The following is a 21,748-nucleotide window of genomic DNA, read 5'->3' on the forward strand; positions in this document are numbered from 1 at the left end:
TAACATTCTTTTATAATTTTATTATTATAAGCTTTACCAATTATTACATTGTCAATATTACTTTATTAAATTACTATATGAATTATAATGTAGTTATGAGATACAGGAATTGAAACTTAGCACATCATGATACCATTTTAGTGAATAAAAATGAATTCACACTCCATTATACATACTGTATATCAGAGAAGGCAATGGCAACCCACTCCAGTACTCTTGCCTGGAAAATCTCATGGATGGAGGAGCCTGGTAGGCTACAGTCAATGGGGTCGCTAAGAGTCAGACATGACTGAGCGACTTCACTTTCACTTTTCACTTTCCTTCACTGGAGAAGGAAATGGCAACCCACTCCATTATTCTTGCATGGAGAATCCCAGGGATGGGGAAGCCTGGTGGGCTGCCATCTATGGGGTTGCACAGAGTCAGACACATCTATACTGCACTACATATTCTTCCTTCCATCTTCCACCAAGCCAGAAAACAAAAATCAAACCAACCAATCTAATTAAAACAACAAAGCCAACTTGCTAAGATTTTTGGTCTGGCTAAAGTTTTAGATAATCATCCATGTGATTCAATGGTGTCTCAAAAGGTGTCTGAAACATCTTAGTTCAATTTTGAGTTTTAATAACTTTGGAAGGACAAATGCTACAAATTTACCAAAAACATTTCTTGAAAATTTAATTATTTAAATCTGCTTTCCACTTAATTCATTCTGTGAATTTTGAATATGTACATGTGTACTTTGTGTGGCAGTTTCTGATAACTCTTGCTTAGACAGGAGGGTCAGAAGAGGTCCTCCTTGGCTGCCGGGCCACCTGCCATATCTCCACTGGATGCAGGTTAATTCTCAGCTCCATCCACTTGGGTTATTTTATCACATTATCTTTACATGCATCTCCTTACAATAAACCCTACTGTGCCTCTTTTATAGAATTAGTATGAAAATAAAATTCAGTAAGTTATGTTGCAGAACTTCATAAAATATAAATTGCTATAAAAATGTATTTCTGTCTTCATTTTTCTCAGCGTAACTGCTGCTTTGTACCTGTGATGACCACCACTGAGTTCCCAGATCTCCCTTCTGTCCAGAGACCTCTTGGCCAGAGTCTACATTTCTCAGTTACCTTTGCAACTTGGTGTAGTCACATGACTTATCAACAATGGAAGGAGCGTGGGAAGTGACATAGGCAATTTGTGCATCACTTTCTAAAGAGGAAATCATTTGCATTCTTATCTCCTTCTGATGGGCTAGAACTAGGGTGTTGTGGTAACTCAGGCTGTACCACTTGGAAGCATGATGAGGAATCTAGATCCTGAATGACCCTGTGGGAATGAGCTTCCCAGAATGTCCACTGACCCACAGATGGTAACTCGAGTTTTGAATATCTTGTTATAGTAGATTAAACTACTCATTACAAGTACCTGTTATTCTGTACATTTCAAGCCCACGTTTCTATTTCTATCTATGGCAGCTCTCCACACTTCATTCCCGATCTTTCCTCCACTGTATTTCATTCTCCTTTGACTCTCTCATGTCTTATCCTTGTTTCTGTATTTTCCCGTGAGGGCTGGTTTTTCAAAGACATTCCCAGCCCATAAAAGCATTTTTTTTTTTTTTTTTTTGGGTTTACACATAAGAAATCATTTGTTGAAATTTTACCTTTCCTCAATCATCTCTCTCATCTCTTAGAGCTCTTTGTTCTTTGCCAGAATTTTTAACTCTCCTTCATTCATCTTTAACTTGCAAACTCAAAATCATTTTATACATTACATGGTGCTAATATTCTGATAATAGAGGGTGTTGGGTATTAGGGGGTACATGTTTGTTCAATATTTACTTGTTAACTGCTGAAATGCCCCATACATATTTGTCTTCATTATTTTTTTAGCTGACAGAACAATCCTTCCAAAAATGTGTATATAACTGTGTCATTCCATTGCTTAAAAAGTTTTACTATCCACTCATTGTTGCATAAAGGTGAACTCTTTAGTGTGGCCTCAGAGGACTTCATTATATGACCCCTGCTCTCTGGCCTCTTCTCCATGACTTTCTCTGCCTTATACATGCTACATCCATATTGAGATACTGTTGTTTTTCAGACATGCTCAGCTTCCTCTTGCTTCCTGTACTTTGCATGTGGTTCTCTCTCTGCCTGGTTCACCTCCCCTTTTCTCCTCAGGCATAATATCCTTCTTGAAGTCTTTCCTCCTTCCTCGCCTCTCCAATCTATGTTAGGTGTCTTTGTCATACTCTTCAAAATTATCCTATGCTAACCTCTATCATAGAACTTACCTGCACATCATTTCTCATATTAGAGGTAATTACATATTTGTTTCTCTGTCTCTTCCTATTAGCTTCAAATCCCTGATGGAAATTCCTATTTGTTTTAAAGGTCCTGGTATGAAGGACTTCCCTGGTAGCTCAGATGGTAAAGAATCTGCCTATCCTGGTATACTGACTGGTTATTAGTAAGGATTTAATAAACTTTTTTGATAAATAAAGGATTGTATCAACAAATGAATTTTGGTCAGCACTGGTGGTAGGTTTAAATTGTCAATCTCTTTAAAAAACTGACTTTTTTAGTCTAAATTGGTCTCAGTGGAATTTGAGCATCATTTGAGTGCTGAAATTTTTTCATGAAGAAGAAAATTTTGTCATTTTTCATTTCCAATTTACACTGTTTTCCAGTAGGCAAAATGATCTTAAATATGGTCATTAAAAGCTCTCACAGTATTATATCAGTAGTTGGAAACAACAATTCTCTTCTGGAGAGGTCTATCGCAAATACGTCACAAAAATCCTTCAAACTCTTGACCCTGCTTAAAACAGGCAGATAAAAGCAGAGAATCGTCTTAGAAGGAAACAAAGTAAGTTTTAAATGGGGGTTCATAAATTAAATCTATAACAAGGGCTGGGAGGAGATTAGTGGTCCAACTGTCTTCTATCCTGAGGCTTTTCCCAATTAAAGGCATTACAATAAATATTTTTTATTTGCTTACAGTGTGATAAATCTAAAAGGTAAACAGGTCCGTTCTTTTCGTGGGAGAGATGAGACAAGTGTCCAGCTGCCTATGAGGCATGGTAGGGGTGGTGAATGGCTTGACCATGTGTCACAGGAGCACAGAAGGGAGAGGGGGCTGGACTTGGGAAGTCTTCACTGCAGACGTGAATTCTGACCTTGTCCTTGAGTGTGACAGTTAAGAAACACATTTCAGGTGTAACGAACAGCTTGAAGGAGGTTGGGAGCACCCAGAAAGGCGCTCTACACTGTGTGGAGTCCTCTGATGTCTTCTGCTCCTAACAATGATATGATATGAACCTCACTTTTCCCACAAGTTACTTTTATTTACAGATCGGACCTTTGGTTTCCTCATCTGTTAAATGATCATACTTACCTGATTGCTTTGAGGGTAAGTTAGGTAAGGTTTAAAAATGCCTAGCACAAAGTGGTGGTGATGGGGCGGGGGAAGGGAGGAATGGGTTGGGATTTGGGGGATGGCAGATGCAAACTATTATATACAGAGGAGATAAACAACAAAGTCCTACTGTAGAGGACAGGGAGCTAGATTCAATATCCTGTGATTAACCATAATGGAAAAGAATTTTAAAGTACACACACACACATAACCAAATCACTTTGCTGTACAGCAGAAATTAACACACATTGTAAATCACCTATACCTTAAAAAATGCACAACACCGGGACTAAATAATACTCAGTAAACTTTATTTCCCTCCCTAATCTACTCCCTCTCCTCCCAGTATCCTGCCTTAGTATTTTCCTTCTCAGGATTTGCCATTAGCACCTACCAGTGGCTGGGTAAGGCAATGGAGTCATGATGGAATGGAGTGGAATCTGTTTATTTGATTTTAGCTTGCTTGAATTATGTCACTTACATGTATTCTATTTCACTCTAAATAGATGTGTGTACACACATATACACACACAGTTGCACACACACATTTAATTTTCGAAAAACAGAACCTTAAGTAGGGCCTTAAGTAAATGGTTGAATAAAAAAAAAGTGAATAGATGGCAGAACTATTTTGGAGATAATCCTAAAATTCACAGCATTTTTCTCTACACTCAGCTTAGCCTGAGAATCACTATTTTGGACTAATGCTTTAAGGCCAAGATGGGGCTTAGAAATTACTATTTTCCATAACCATGAAGGTTCTTACTCCCAAGATGGTGGCCGTCTTGGGGAACACCCCCAAAAAGACTAAGGGAGAGCACAGCCTCTGGACCCAGGCTAAAGAGGAAAGGGAATACTGATTTCACTGAGCAGTCTGTCTCCTCCTCGGAATGATGCTGTCAGGTCTTAATGAACAAGCACGTTTCTGCCTCTTTTCTGCTTGCAAGAATAACATTAACAACATTCATTCATGGCATTTGTTGAAAGCCTGCATTCAAACTTTTGAGAAAATTAGGCTCATTTAAAATTAACTGTGTGTACCATAAAATGTCACAAAACTAATTTATCCCTCTGTTCTTTATTCTCTATGGGCTTACTTTAAAATAACATACATTCCTATTGAAAGTTAGACTTAAAAGTTGTTTTAACTGCTAACTTTGAACAGTTCCAGATTGTACCTTTAATCACCTGGTAACTAGCTGGCTCCTAAGTATGCTGAAATTAGTTGATACGAGGTGAAGGAAAGAGATGAGGTCAGAGGGAAATAAATCTGCATTTTCAACAGCCTGTCACTCTCCTTTCTAAGCCATAGGCAGGTGGCTCCCTCTCTGTTACCTGTGAAAGAGAGTGTGTTTACACTTCCCGTATGAACAGTCTCTTCAGCAGATGAACATATTTCTTCCATTGATTCCTTCCTGACGGAACTGTGAGATCCTCTCATCACCGTACAAATGTGGCTGGTAAAGTTGAAGTCACACCTGCCGCAGTGTGCTGTGGCTTCCATGGACGTCGGGCAGAGGGTTCGGCATGCTTTCGTTTCCTAAGTCAGGTGGTAGAGGTGGGGAGAGTGTGGGCAGCGGGGAGGAGATTTAAGACTTTCATTTAGACATGGGTGGGCTAGGTTTCTACAACTCTCAAATGAAATTTTCTTCTGCTTAGTTCATGAGTGACTATCTCAAAACTCTTAAAAAAGAAATGAAGGCAGTCTGCATTACTAGAAAGAGAAGTTACTTTGAAATGACACAGATTTAGACTCATAATCCAGTTTTGCAACTTATTAGTGCTGTGACCTTGAACAAGTCTCTTATACTGTCAAAGCCTCAGCTTCTTCCATGAAAGAATGGAAGTTCAATTTACTATACAGATTTGTTGCATGACTCAAATGACAGAACGTAAATGTCTTACACTTAGTAGATACACTATAAATAATAGTAGTAGTCATGATTTTATTATTGTTACTTTGACACTTTCCTGATGGAATTTTAGAGAAAAAATAAAATAAAGAATGTGAAATTTGAGAATCTGTGCTTCGTGTACTCTGGGGAATGTTGGACCAATGAGAAGTATTCTACATCCAAGTTCTATAAAATTTAAATATTTCATAAACTCTCATTATAATCATTATTATTTATATGTGTAAACTTTTTATCTGGTGAATCTCTGGGCTTTTTGTAGTTATTGATATGTATAAGGAGGCTTTAAGCTCAGAAAATGAAATACTTCATCATCTGAAATTACAGGACATAGAAATAAAGCAATATTTCTACAAGGCAAAGTTCTACTTTATTTTCCTTTTGTATAGGTAGCATAACTTATTTAAAATCATTCTTGCTATTTAAAAGTGGTCTACATTGAATCTCTCTATTATCTAAAATAAGTTAATTTTCCCAAAGATCATGAAAATAAAGCTGCTCAGAAAAATATAGTTGGATTTCCACTTAAATATGGTGAACTGAACACATACATTTATCTTCACTTCCTCTTAAAGCCCAACCAAATGACAATAAAGGAATATAGCTGAAACTCCAGTACTTTGGCCACCTCATGCGAAGAGTTGACTCATTGGAAAAGACTCTGATGCTGGGAGGGATTGGGGGCAGGAGGAGAAGGGGACGACAGAGAATGAGATGGCTGGATGGCATCACTGACTCAATGGACATGAGTCTCAGTGAAACTCCGGGAGTTGGTGATGGACAGGGAGGCCTAGCATGCTGCAATTCATGGGGTCGCAAAGAGTCAGACACGACTGAGCGACTGATCTGATCTGATCTGAAGGAAGAGAAATAACACCTATTTTTTGGGATGTAGATGTATGTGGCAGAGATAATGTACACAGGAATGTCAATTTTTGTCTTTTCTCCCTAGGAAAACTAGATTTTCCAGTCTGACTACAAGAGGAGGAGTCATGTGACCAGAAATGTCTGTGTGATGGTGTTCAGAAGAGATACTTTCTGCATCCAGGGAAGACTCTACATGTACAGTCCTCCACTCTTTTCCTTTTCTCACAAGATGGAAGGGACTTGGGTTCCTGAGACATTGCATGGAGGAGAGCTTCTGAAATCACACTGGACTAACCTGTGAAAAGTTAAAAAAATTCCTTTTGTTGACCCACTCCATACATGAGGACATCTGTTTTTACCTTGGTATTGTTCGATGTGTTATAGAAAAAACAGAATTTAGTGCTTTGAAGTTGAATGTTTCCTTAATAAAACAACAAAATCCTAAAGTATAAAGTGGCATTGTCTTCAGGTTAAGCAAGTGGCGGCAAAGAAATTCATAGTGAGTTTTGGGAATCTGAGAAGCTCTGTTATGCTGTGGCTAAATGTTTGGCAATACTCGGCTCTGGGATGACTGTCAAAGCAAGCCAGGTACCCCTGAATTCACTGTTCTGGGCAAGACAGCATAGGCTAGTACATGAGCCTGTGTACATATGTGGTTATGGCTGTATTTGGCAAAGTATTAAAAAACTGAGAGAAACTTAGAAAATAATTTGTGAAGCTTTAAAAAAAAAAAGAGAGGGTTCCTTGGAAAATATAAGCCAGAGTGGGAAAACTAAATAAAAGTCTGCATACTGCTCAGTGAGAACCCCTCGTTTTTACTGGTTTCCCCATATGGTGGCTGGATATGTATCCCATCTCGACCTAGGATGGAGCACTTAAGGATACTTCATTAAGTACACCTATTGAGGATTCTTGGTAATGTGATTTATTGACAAAAAGCCATCTTTCCATAATGAGGACCGTACTGTGCTCCCCACCAATGGATTTCTACATATAACAACATGTCAGTTAATCTCGAGTGGAAAAAAAGAAGTTTAAAAATGTAGAAAAAAAGTCAGAGGAAGCAAAAACAAAACAAGGAAAAGAAGAAAATGAAATCATACCAAGCTTAAACCATAATGGAGAAGAATATGAAAAAGCACACAAACACACACACACACACACACACACACACACACATAAAACTGAATCACTTTGCTGTTCAGCAGAAATGAAGACAACACTGTAAATCAACTATACGTCAATAAAATAAATGAGAAAACCAAAACTTTATAGGCAAAAAAATAGTATCAAACAAACAAGCAAGACAATTCAAAGGACAAAGCAAACAAACAATTTAAAAAGCGACAACAGAATGAATATTTTCAGAGTGAGAAATAAAGACATTTCATGGATGAAATAAGAGTAGGATGCCATAAATAAGTAATAATTGGCAAAAAAGAAAGAGCCATCAAAAACTAAAAAAAAAAAGACAGCCAAAAAAACTCCACAACAAATCAATAGAATGGTGGAAAGATAAAGTTAAGACAATATCTTATAACACTGAAAAAGATGAGTCAACGGGCAAGAAACAAGAAGGAAAAAAATTAAAATACCAGTTAAGGAAGTTCAACACCCAACTTACAGTGAAAAGAGAGACAAAAGAGGGAGCAAATTATCAAAGAAATAATAAAATAGCATTCCCCAGAACTGCAGACCATGAGGCTCCACCCTGAAAAAGTCCACAAGAAGTATATCATTATCAATATTAATAATGGTGATAATAGCATATACATAGAGGCACATTGTCATGACATTTTAGAAAAGCAGAAAAAAGAGGACGTCTTAAAAACTGTCAGGAAAAACAACATGGTTACCTACAAAGAAACAGGAGTTGGAATAGCAATGACAGTTTAAAAAAAACAGAAAAGGATTCAAAATCCTGAGTAGAAATAATTTTTTTTCTCTTGAATTGTACACCTAGACAAGCTATCAATCCAGTGGGTAGGAGAATTACAATAATTTCAAACATCAAGCTCTCAAAATATTTACCTTTCATGTACCTACACCCGGAGAGTCAATTCTTCATGAAGAAGGGACATTTGGGGCTCGGAATACAGGGAGACCAACACAGAGAAGGAGGAAAGAGATTTCCCAAAGAGACAGCTTTGGGAACCTGGCTGGGACAACCATGCAGAAACCCCACAGAGATCCAGTCCAGACTGGAGCAGGAGTTGGAAGACTCTAGGAAGGTCTTCAGGAAACAAAATTGAGTCTAGAGATTGAGTTTTACCTATGGCATACTGCTTGATTCAGCATTTAAAAAAAATTCTCCTGATCACAATCATTTAAATATGAATTTTAAATACAAGTGTTAGTTGGCCTTCATAGAGCCAATTCAGGCCACCTTAAAACATCACAGGTATATCCTGAATGTCCCCTTGTAATGGAAGCTGTGTCTTCCTGACCAAAACCAGATGCCTGGGAATCAAATGTGAGGTGGACAATACTGAAACATGTAGATGTGAATGAGGCTTCCCTGGTGGCTCAGCCAGTAAAGAATCTGCCTGCAATGCAGGAGATCTGGGTTTGATTCCTGAGTCAAGAAGATCCCCTAGAGAAGGAAATGGCAACCCATGCCAGTATTCTTGCCCGGGAAATCCCATGGATAGAGGAGCCTGATGGGCTACAGTCCATGGGGTCACAAAGAGTCGGGCATGACTGAGCTACTAACATGAGATGAATTGTGAATGATGGTGTCATTTCTGAAATGAATAGGTTTTCTATTTTCATTTTTCAAACATGAATGCCCTTTTAAGGAGAGTTTTCTACATAGATCCTTCCTAACTTGTTATTTCAAAGGCATATTCTTGCGACATTACCAGTTCTTTAAGACTGAAATAAAAGTAATAATAAGTTAGTATTTTTATAAGTAATAAAAATATTACTTAAGAAAAATGTCCTAGTCCAAACTTCTGAAAACACTGGCCTGGAATAAACTTAGACTCTAGAAACATAGTGTTGATTATATTTCTTTCATAGAACTGGCTAATTAAAGTTTTGTTCAAATCAGACCAATTCTTAAAATTTACTTATTTTTAACTGGAAGATAATTGTTTTACAATGATGTGTTGGTTTCTGCCATACATCAACACGGATCAGCCATAGTATACATATGTTCCCTCCCTTATGAGCCTCCCTCTCACCTCCCACCCCTCTAGGTTGTCACAGAATGCCAGATTTGAGTTCCCTGAGTCATTCAGCAAATTCCCACTATCTTTTTTACAAATCATAACATATGTTTCAACGTTACTCTCTTAATTCAATTTGCTCCACCCTCTCCTTCCCCAACTGTATCCAGAAGTCTATTTGCTATGAAATTAGATTGACTTTTAAAAAATTTTGTAGACAAAAAACCTATTTTTATTGAGCATTCTGTATGATTATTCACTTCCATGAAGTATCTATTCTCTTCAACAGTATTATGTGTTAATATTCATTGCTGCAAAGTGCTTGCCAGGGCCCTAAAACTCTCAAGACTTATGGTCCATTCCATGTCCATGATGTTCACACCATGATTGTATAATTACTTCAGTCATCAAGATCTCTTCCACTGTCTTTGATGAAAGCAGCCATTTCAGCCATCTCCTAATGACAAATAAATGTTCCTAGTCCTTTCCTTAAGATGGTGGGTTTCTGGAGTCTGGGGTCAAGTTTAATGCTAACAAGTAAGGCATGGCTGCGTGTGAAGCATCTCAACGGACAGACATAAATGACGTGCCCATAGGCTTATTCATTTTTGTGGTTGGCTAGCTTTTGCTGAACTTGCACTGTCTCTAGGAGTATGAAATGTACACAACTAAGTGAATCTGCTGGACCTGAAGTCTCTATTAAAAGAAAGTAAAGTCCTATGGTTGGGGGACTAGAGGGAAGAAGCTAAATTTCTTTTCATCTCCATCCACAACACCATGCCCGCTCTTTCAGCATCTCAGACTTTGTGTCTGCACTAATCTGAAGTGCTGGTAAAGCTTCCTGAGAACAGCTAATCATTATTAATTCCTTTAGAATTCATTGCAATAACATCAATCATAGCGAACTCATTTGGTATTAATATGGATGTAATGTGAAAATGAATAATGCACACAGGAGTTTTTATATTCCTATTTTAGAAAAATAGTTATGAACAATGTATTTCTCTTTCCATTGTCAAATCAGTGCCTCTGAGAGGTTTTCTATCAATTACCTTCATCATCATTCCAGTTGAAATCTTGTCAGAGCAAACATATTTCAAAGGATTATATCCAACTCCATTACAGCATTCCTGGCTCTTTGGAATAAGTTCAGTCTCACAGCATTTTACTGGCACTGGGTCATTCTTTTTAACATGTGCTTTAGACTCTCCACTGGAAGCTGAGCAGCATATGGTATCTGACATATTCACATAATCCAGCCCACAACAGAACATCCCTGCAACAATAAAATGTTATATATGAATATGAAATTTAAAAAACAGATGAAAACTGAGGCTGTTATAAAGTTTGGTATAAAAATGTCAGACTCAGGCTGAAATGGTACAATAGCTCAGGTAGCATTTCCCTAGCACGGTGATTTAAATGTACAGCGAGGAGTCCTTCTGTCTAGGGCTCTTGCACTAGACACTAATTAGGTAAAGAACACACAAGAGGAAGTGTACTAAAAATCATTCAGCAGGGGGCCAAACTTCTCTGAAGCTCCATTAAAAAAAAAATGATCTGATTTCTGTCATGAGAATTACCTGCCCATTTTGTGATGATAACATCTTGTTATGGAAGAAGTGGTAGTTAAACCACAGGAATTCAGAAGAAATCTCTAGAAATTCACAAGGGAGAAGAAGTCACCCAAGCACTCTGGGATAAGAGGCTAGGCAGTGGAGAGGGAGCACCAGCCTAGAACTGGAGACATTGCCTAAGCATCTTGTAAGTTTCTGCCTGCCTTTGTCTAAGATACAGATAGATGCTCCTTGTGAATCCAGCAGCAACTATAGCCATCCTTGATCATAAGAGAGATTTGTATTCAAAACCAGTTGATCATGCTCACTGATCAGGTAAACCAGTTGGCCAGCTGGCCAGCATTTTTTTCAGCTGCAAGTAGATCCATTGCTAGATGTGGGTTTGAGGTGCAGGGCAGTGGCAGAAAGACCTTATGGAGACAATCATTGACCCCCACTTCTCAATGAAAGACAGGTGTACCTGAAGTACCAAAGAGCCTCCTTTCTCCCACCCAATTCAGTGTAACTTCCTGACTTCACATCATTTAGATCTTGCCATAGAAGACACAGCAAATATATAGACATAAAAGGTTGAGTAAGCAAACAATTCTCTAGAGTTAGATTAAACTAGAATTTAAGGTACCTGTACCCCATGTCACCAGGCTATCATAGTAGAATTTATATCCAGTTACACAGCAGTGCAATGTGATGAATGATTTATTTTAATTATAATTTTATTTATTATTAGTCCTGACTGATAACATAAAGAGACTCAACTTCAAAGTGCCCTGGGGTCCTAAATTGTTTAATCTGGTCCTGTATATATACCTACACTATGAAATAGCCCCCTAAGAACAGACAAATGAATTTTAAGTACTTTTTAGATTATATTAAAAAAAAAATCACTGAAAGTAGACAGTGATTTGACACAAGCCTTAAGAAAGATGTTTGTCTACTCATGACTCCAAAGGACCCTCTCACTGACCTTTCCATTTTGAAAAAAAGTTCAATATTAAAACATTTTAAGTTTTGATTAATAATATACATTGATCATTACTGCATTTCGTCACCATGTTTAAAGGTGATGCGTGTCCAAAGTAATTGGTTTAAAGGTAAACTGTGGGGTTTTTTTGTACTTTAGTATTAATTTTAGTTGTTTGTAATATTTCCAGGGAAAGTCCCTTCAGAAAAATATACACTACAGGGCTATCATTGTAGTCTGAGTCTTGATTACGATGGGTAAAATTCACATACACACACGAAAAAATCCACAGCTTCAAGTTTTATATTGTTTGTGCATGTTTTTTTTTCTGCTGTCTTCTGATCAGACATTTAAATACAACCTTGGATTCTTTGCTGTCATTTTTTTTCTCTAGCATTTTTCTTAAAATAATTCATGTTTCTATTTTAAAGAGCAATCAAAATCTGAAAACTGGCCCTTTAGGGAGCAGAATACATTCTCCGCCTCCACTCCCAAATTACTTTATGGTTCCACCATGCTTTCAGTATAAAATCAAAATGCAGACATTGACCTAATTCCAAACTCCTAATCAGTCATCTGATCGCTCTGAGGGACTTTTGACAGGTCAACTAAAATTTTGATAATGAACTGTTTTTACACTAGAAAAAAAAAAGATGCATTCTTTCACAAAGAGCTTCATCTTTGTTTCACTGAATTAAAATTTTCAGCCAAGATTTCACTCACATAACAAGAAGTGACTCCCTTCCTAGTTTCTTTGGTAAACCATTACTTCTTTAATTATTATCAACCTTGTTCCAGTGTGATAAATTGCTAATTACTTAATACCCTAATCAGCGTTCATTCTTTGCACAGATAAACTGTGACAGTGCCATTAATTTAAATAGTAATTTCACTTAATGGCCAGAACGGCACACCAGATTTTTATGCAGCATTTTCTGAAGACTGCATCCATCACTGCAATATTCTGACATAAAGATGTCTGACGTGCACTAACTCACTTAGGGAGAGCAGATGTTGCCGAGCAGAGCTTGGTAGTAATTCCCATAGTGCATCACTTCAGCATGAATGAGCTGCAAATTCAGAGACACTCTTCTGAAACTGCAATGCAATAACTTTTGACCCTACCTAATTTATCACATGGAGCACTTGACTTTTGAACTTTGACACAGAGAAGGCACTGTTTTAAATATGCCCAAAGAAAAACAAAATGGGTCATGTATTATTGATGGATTGATCTATACTTCCAGAGGCTCTTCATTAAATTTGTACAAATGTGGAGATTCTCTTTGAACAAGATGCAGATATTATTAAAGGGGTAGAGTATGCACTGAACTATCAGATATTTCTCTTTGAGATCAAACAACCTATATTGGTTTTCCAAACTGCATATATATCCAATGGATAGGTTCCACTGTATTGGATACAACTGAAAAATAGTGAAGGAAATATTTTTTTTACTCATAATATTATGAATACTTCCAATATGTTACCAACACTTACTTATTGTCCATGGCTGAAAGGAGAACATTTATAAACATCTAATCCTGATTAGTTTCTAAATCATTAATTCTATAAAACAAGTGCTCCATTAAAAAAAAAAGCCCAAGAATTAGCATGCTTTTGAGATAAAAATAATATAGTCATAAAAAACAGAGTCTGGAATATGACAAATGATTGTGGAATTCTGGGGCTGACCATGGAGACCACGTTTTAAGCCATGGGATTATGTTTCAGATTTAGAAGAATGTTCAAAAAAAAAAAAAAAAAAGAAGACTTGTGATTAGTCATTCTAAGGACAAACATAAAGTTGATGGCAGAACATGAAAGAAAAGAAATGCATCTTTTCTTCACCAGCAGATGGCTCTATGACTACCCCCACAAAACTGAGACAGGGTAGGGTGAAAACATTTCCCAAATCATTGCAGTGTATTTCGTAGCGTTTATACATTACACTTTAAAAAAGTTCATTATGTCATATGGAAATCTTCCTGGGAACTCTTCTTTCAATACAAGTCTTACACAATGGATTTCTGTAATGTATTTTCCTCTTTGCAAAGTCCCCAAATCCCATCTATGTAACAGGATTAGCCACTCATTCTACAGCTGTCCCAGTCAAGGATATGGAAACTCAGAACCTTATTCTAGAAGAGTTTCAACCCAGAGTTTCATACCCAAGACTGCATGGACAACACGGATAATAGAACTAAAGCCATCTGTTCCCAAGGTACGTCATCATCAGTTCCTCTTGGCTAACAGAAAATCTTGTCCTTTCAGCATGACAGAGAGGCTTTAATTTTCATCTTTTAATATGAAGGGGTATAATCAAGTCAAACCCAAGACTGATGGCACAAATGATAAAACCATATAAGCAAACACTATGAATAAAAAGAGTAGTAAAAAGGTTGAAAATATAGTCAAAGAAAATGGTTAAGAATACATAGCCACCGAAATGACGAGCATGACTTTCATCCCGAGGCACCTGTATAACACTCCTACACAACTCATCTGCCCAGAGAGAGCACTAAAAACATAAACGCTACCCCAGCACTTCTGTTCCAACAGCATCTGTTAATTCACTCCATTTATAAAATACATATTGACAAAGACAACTGAACTGGGACCAGGGAGATTTGATTTGGTGTGAGAAAGTCAATTCAATGTGATTTTGTTAAAGGGCTCCTGCAGGCAAATAAAAGAGTTTAAGTAATAAAGTACATAAAGAGATGTTTTATGAGCCAGCCCGGTCTCGTGGCAGGCACACAATGCCAGTCAGGGAGAGAGGCCAGGCTTAGGAACAATATTATGAGATCCAAACCCTCATGCAGCAGGTACGGTGCTGCTAGGTTGAGGAGAGAAAGGGCCATATGGATATTCTGGAAGGTCATTGAGGTCATAATCATTAGGGGCGACAGGAGGGAGCGGCAACAGAGAGAGGAAAAAAGACATGTGGAACGTGTCTATTTTCAGTGAAACCTGCAGGGAGGTCAAGAGACTCAAAAGAGATTTTTTTTTTCCTTTTTAAAGTGCTCATTTCTTCAGGCCACCATGATTACTAGAGTTAGCGGAACTGTCGAAGGTCAGGAGGACTGTGGAGCTAATTTTGAGTCACAGGAATTGAGGAATGTCACAGTTTGCTTAAGAAATATTTGATTAGTATGGGTATCTTATTGAAATTTGGGGATTGTGAAGTTTAGGCCCATGAATGGACTTCAAGGGCATGTGAAATGTCAGGCAAAGTTTTGGGTGTGTCCTACATATTACTATTTGAAGTGAGGGTATGCCACTTTCAAAAGACTCTACCAGGAGTGTACAACATTCAAAAGACTCAGAACCTTGTCCTAGTGGACAATCTATGCTTAGGAAAGGTACTTTTGGCAAGAGTGTTTTAACAGACTTAAATTTGCTTTTGTTTTTGGCAATAGTGTTTTAAGGGACTTATCTTTCTGTCTCCTTCACATCCATTTGCCACTCAAGTCTGATTTATCTCAAATCACAGTTATTATTATCTCATCAACTCTTCCCTGAGTACCAAACAAGGTTCAAATCCTTTTGGCTCTTCAGGTTTATCTCCCTCTATTTGCTTACATGCTGTGTCTACCTCCAATACACCCAACTGCTCACCCCTACCTAGACATGCTTTACAGGATGCTAATTTCACACTTCAGCTCAGGCTATGCCCTCTACCTGAAACATCCTTCTTCCATCCATGCACCTTAAAATCCCACTCCTTGTTTGTGGTTCTGATTCAGTAGTTTAGCTTTCTTCATCACTTTGGATGGAGTGATCATTCAGTTTTAAGATTATGCTTATATATTCATCCTTCTCATATGTGTATGTTTAACCATACAGGTAATTTTCTCCTTGATTAGATTGCAAGTCCTTAAGGATAACAATAGAATCTTAGCCATTTTATACCCACAAAACACTGAGAATATTTTGAATATAATCACAACACAATATAAATTTATTGAATGAAGGAATATGGCAATTGACTGAAAATAAAAACAACAGAAGAACAACAATGTTAAAATGAGACAGTGCTGCTGTTTTAAAACTCTGGCTCAGTACGGTATTGGGGGGCAACACTTTTGCATCCCCACTTCTCTACCACAATGGTTCTGTCTTTAATGGATCTGTTTTCAGCTAACTCATCCAAAGGAATAAGAGTTACTCAACTGATCAGTCACAGTTCAGGATAACTAACTAATGGTCATGATTTCCTAGTAGAGTAAGCCTTAAGGCATTAGTTCTTAAAGTTTGATGTCAGGACCCCTTTATACTTTCACAAATAAACCAGGATTACAGATCGCTTTTGTTTATGTGGGTTATATTTGTTGATATTTACTAGATTAGGTCCCATCACTTCATAGAAAATAGATGGGAAAACAGTGGAAACAGTGGCTGACTTTATTTTATTGGGCTCCAAAATCACTGCAGATGGTGACTGCAGCCATGAAATTAAAAGACGCTTACTCCTTGGAAGGAAAGTTATGACCAACCTAGACAGCATATTAAAAAGCAGAGACATTACTTTGTCAACAAAGGTCTGTCTAGCCAAGGCCTGGTTTTTCCAGTGGTCATGTATGGATGTGAGAGTTGGACTGTGAAGAAAGCTGAGCACCAAAGAATTGATGCTTTTGAACTGTGGTGTTGGAGAAGACTCTTGAGAGTCCCTTGGACTGCAAGGAGATCCAACCAGTCCATCCTAAGGGAGATCTGTCCTGGGTGTTCATTGGAAGGACTGATGTTGAAGCTGAAACTCCAATACTCTGACCACCTCATGCGAACAGCTGACTCATTTGAAGGGGACGACAGAGGACGAGATGGCTGGATGGCATCACCGACTCAATGGACATAAGTTTGGGTGGACTTCGGAAGTTGGTGATGGACAGGGAGGCCTGGTGTGCTGTGGTTCATGCGGTCGCAAAGAGTCACAGACGACTGAGCGACTGAACTGAACTAGACTGGAGCTTAATACTGAAATGTTTGAAATAGGTATTCATTAATTCACCTAAAATAATAATAAATGTATAACATGTTAATATAAGTATTTTTGAAAAATAAACGTATTTCCAAACTGAGAAAAATTAGCAAGAACAATGACATTGTTTTACATTTTTGCAAGTCTCATTAACATCTGGCTTAACAGAACTACCTAAATTCCCCTGTTTGCACATTCAACTTTTGCAATAATGCCCATCAACAGATGAATGGATAAAGAAGAAGTGGCATATATACACACAATGGAATGCTACTCAGTCATAAAAAAAGAATGAAATTGTGTTATTTGCAGTAAGATGGGTGGACTTGAAGGTCATTATACTAAGTGAAATAAATCAGACGGAGAAAGACAAACACAGTATGTTATTATTTGTACGTGGAATCAACAAACTAGTGAATATATAGCAAGAAAGAAGCAGATTCACAGATACAGAACAAATAAGTGGTTACCAGTGGGGAGAGGGAAGGGACAAGAGGTAAAGTAAGTGTAGAGGAAGTGACTTAGCAGAAAGGGTAGAGGATTAAGAGATACAAGGCACTATGTACAAAAATAAGCAACAAGGACAGATTTTACACCATAGGGAATATAGTCAATATTTTATAATAACTATAAATAGAATGAAAGTGAAAGTGTTAGTTGCTCATTCATGTTCAGCTCTTTGGGACCCCATGGACTGTAGCCTGCCAGGTTCCTCCTCTGTTTATGGAATTCTCCAGGCAAGAATACTGGAGTGGTTAGCCACTCTCTTCTCCAGGGCATCTTCCCGACCCAGGGATCGAACCTGGGTCTCCTGCATTGCAGGTGGATTCTTCATTAATTCTTTACTGTCTCAGGCACCAGGGAGGCCCATAAATAGAATACAACCTTTAAAAATTGTGAATCACTATATTGTATACATATAACATATAATATTGTACATCAACTATACTTCAATTAAGAAAACCAGAAAACTCTTCTGCAGTATTGCATGTCATGTAATCCCTGGACAGCTCCACTGTATAGTATGAGAGAATGAAGGTGAATAGGTTAGTATGCAATAGTTTAGGATTATTGCGAAATTAGTTTTGATTTCACCTTCAGAATTCCCTTGGCCATACTTTAAAAGTTGCTGCTTTAGAGCCTAGCATGCATTCACAGCACCTTTTCTTCTAACTTTGGCACATGTGTGGTGTGCAGTCAATCTCTCTCTTTTTTTTTCGTCATCCCAAAAATGTTTGTAACTTGGTAGTTACTGGGTCTGCCCATCTGTTCTGATAAACATGGTTTGGATTGGAGAGTATCCAATGCTTGTTCAGTTATCAGAATGCTCATAAAGGTTAAGAGCTATGATTTTTCCAGTGTGGATGTGAGAGTTGGACTGTGAAGAAAGCTGAGCACCGAAGAATTGATGCTTTTGAACTGTGGTGTTGGAGAAGACTCCTGAGAGTCCCTTGGACTGCAGGGAGATCCAACCAGTCCATTCTGAAGATCAGCCCTGGGATTTCTTTGCAAGGAATGATGCTGAAGCTGAAACTCCAGTACTTTGGCCACCTCATGCGAAGAGTTGACTCATTGGAAAAGACTCTGATGCTGGGAGGGATTGGGGGCAGGAGGAGAAGGGGACGACAGAGGATGAGATGGCTGGGTGGCATCACTGACTCGATGGACATGAGTCTGAGTGAACTGCAGGGGTTGGACAGGGATGGACAGGAAGGCTTGGCGTGCTGCGATTCATGGGGTCGCAAAGAGTTGGACACGACTGAGCGACTGAACTGAACTAAACTGATGGGGATGGAGTTAGCAACACTTCTTAGTCATAGTGGCAGGAGATTCACAGGCAAATCTCTCAGCCTCCCTTACATTTAGGTATCTATAGATAGCTGAGTTTCAATAAACTGTTAATAAAAGTATCTGCTATTCCTAGGTCTGGCCAATAAAAAAAAATCCACATCTGTTATTTTATACTTTTTCCTTCTTATGATTGCAGGAATGGATACAATTCCCAGGTAATTTGAGACTCTACCTGTTGAAAATAGCAGCACTTTCAACAATCAGAACGACTGTGGGAAAGAGAGCTACCTGGATGACAACATTCACATCACAGTCCTATTATATGGGAAAGAAATGAACCTCCATGGTATTTGAACCTTTATAAATTTTGAGATTCATTTACAATAATGATGAGTGATACCTGAAGTAATACAGCCACTGACTTGACGTGTGATTTGGAAAAAAGTTTTAAACTTCCATTAGAAGTACTTCTCTTTCTTCATCTATAAAGTGGAGATAATAATAGTACCTATCTCATAGGGTTTGCTCTAAGGATGAAACATTTCAATGTATATGAAGCACATAGAACTCAGCTTGGCAAACAGTGAAAGTGGAATGTTGCCTACTTTTTCATATTGTAATATTTTTAGGTCTTTATTGAACCTGTTACAATATTTCTTTGTTTGGTTTTTTTTTTATGTTTTGGTTTTTTTGGCCATGAGGCATGTGGGATCTTAGTTCCTCTGCCCAGGGATTGAACCCCTGCTCCCTGTACTAGAAGTCAAAGTCTTAACCACTGGGCCACCAGGGAAATCCTTGCTATAATTTGTCTCCTGTTCTTTGTGTACATCTTTTAGCCAGTAAACAGTACCTTGGAGTTCCTTGGACTGCAAGGAGGTCAAACCAGTCAATCCTAAAGGAAATCAACCCTGAATATTCATTGGAAGGACTGATGCTGAAGCTGAAGCTCCAATACTCTGGCCACCTGATGTGAAGCAGTGACTCATTAGAAAAGATCCTGATGCTGGGAAAGATTGAAGGCAGGAGGAGAAGGGGATGACAGGGGACAGGATTGTTAGATGGCATCACTGACTCAATAGACATGAGTTTGAGTAAGCTCCAGGAGAAGGTGATGGACAGGGAAGCCTGGTGTGCTGCAGTTGATGGGGCTGCAAAGAGTTAGATACAACCGAGCAACTGAATAACAAGGAGACACTGGGCTGGATTTCTTGACTGGCTATATTTCTTTACTATATTTAGAATACTAGCCTCTTACATCTACTATCCATGGAGGAAATTTCTGAAATGACTGTGCATCTACATTGGTCACTTGTGCATGTATTATCTGATTTAATATAACATTGAATTTTGAAGATCTTGGGAGGTTGGTTTTTCCTTTTTGTTTTTGTTTTTCCTGGCAAAGTCAAGTTTCTTGTTAGCATATAGGACAGATCCAGAGGTAATCCTTAAATTCGTCAGGTCAATGAAAATGTCATAATTGAAATCTAATTCTGTTGTATGTAGGACTATTTACTCTTACTATTTTCTGGACAGTTGATGGAAACCAACATAGTGACATATGACTATCAGCCAACTTGACAGCATATATATTAAAATCCTCCTCGAGATATATCCCACTGGTTTGGATTTTAAAAATACCTAAGATGGATACAATTGTGGATCCAAAGAGGTGATCTACAACTTCACAGGATAGTAAATGCCTTGGAAATACCCTTGATAGCTATTCAGAGATAAAAATAATCAGAAATCAGGGATTTTTTTTCCTTTGGTTCAAAGAAGGAGATTAGTCTGTCCCACATTGGGAGGATTGAAATTTAATTATGAATAATTAAAAATTAATTTTAATTAAATTTAGCATTTCTTCTTTATATAAGGGCTACCCAAATACTGAGAGTCTATATTCTTATTAAGGGACAAGATTTTGGTATAGCCAGGATCAATACTTTCAATAATTTTGATTAACTTCATTATTGAAGAGCTCCTCTTAATAGTTTACATCAGAGCTTTACAGAAAAGAGAATGTATAGAAGAACATGGTATTTAACAATAAAACTATAATAATTTAAATAATTGTTACTTGTATTATGGATAATTCTTTGATTTTTTTGAAAAGAGAAGAAATTATAGAAAGATAGTGGAGAGTTCATAGTTCATCTCCATCAAGATACTATGATGTCCCAAAATCTTAAGTTGGAGGGGCTAGACTTCCAACACATACTAGGGATAGATTTACCTTAAAGCTCAGGAAACTTGATCTTCAAGGTCCTTTGCTTGCATGAGCCCCTTCCAAGGCAATCATGGTTATACATTTTTATGAAATTTGCAAATGTATGATATATAACTACAATTTGTTTTGGCCACTGTCTCTTGCCCTTTTAACTTGCCATCTGTTATATGTGTCCTCATATTGATTAAAACTGGGGTAGCCATGGACCTTTTTGAGCTCAAACCAAGGGGAAGTTGACTCTGGGGAATATTTAGTTTGGGTTCAGTAGCTAATATGATTTTAATCACTTTATTGGATGCTTGGGGCTGGTGCACTGGGACGACCCAGAGGGATGGTATGGGGAGGGAGGAGGGAGGAGGGTTCAGGATGGGGAACACATGTATACCTGTGGCAGATTCATTTCGATACTTGGCAAAACTAATACAATGTTGTAAAGTTTAAAAATAAAATAAAATAAAATAAAAGTTTTCAAGGCTTAAGTATGTCATTTTAACTACAATTTGGAAAGATAAGTAATGCGAGAAATCACAAACTTTTAATTTGTATGCATGTAAAGGAAAGGTTTAAAGAAAGATCAGATAGAAAAATTAATATGAGACAAAAGCTATAAAAATGAACAATGGAATCAACTGAAATAGTCTGACATCAAGAAGAAAACTGTAACAAGATAAATTTCAAATCATACCCAAAGTAGGAAACTATTAAAAGAAAATGTTGGATCTAGGATTGAAGCAATGCATAAGCAATTTGATTACTTTGATCATACAAATTATGAACAGAAATAACTCATATTGGAAAAATCTCAACTTCTTACTTATTTGTAGATAAAACAATGGCATCT

The 21,748-nt window shown here is 37.7% G+C and overlaps 1 protein-coding gene across 1 annotated transcript in view; it reads right to left on the reverse strand.

Moving 5' to 3' along the window:
• Nucleotides 1-21,748, reverse strand: part of USH2A (usherin) — a 938,899-nt gene that overhangs the window by 208,080 nt on the left and 709,071 nt on the right. The window contains exons 50-51 of the mRNA XM_027564435.1: nucleotides 10,423-10,646; nucleotides 4,756-4,960 (exon numbers count right to left, since the gene is read on the reverse strand). Coding sequence (XP_027420236.1) covers nucleotides 4,756-4,960; nucleotides 10,423-10,646 — 429 coding nt within the window. The remainder of the gene's footprint in view (nucleotides 1-4,755; nucleotides 4,961-10,422; nucleotides 10,647-21,748) is intronic.

The sequence above is a fragment of the Bos indicus x Bos taurus genome, chromosome 16 (genome assembly GCF_003369695.1).
Source record: "Bos indicus x Bos taurus breed Angus x Brahman F1 hybrid chromosome 16, Bos_hybrid_MaternalHap_v2.0, whole genome shotgun sequence".
In the NCBI taxonomy this organism is placed as follows: Eukaryota; Metazoa; Chordata; class Mammalia; order Artiodactyla; family Bovidae; genus Bos; species Bos indicus x Bos taurus.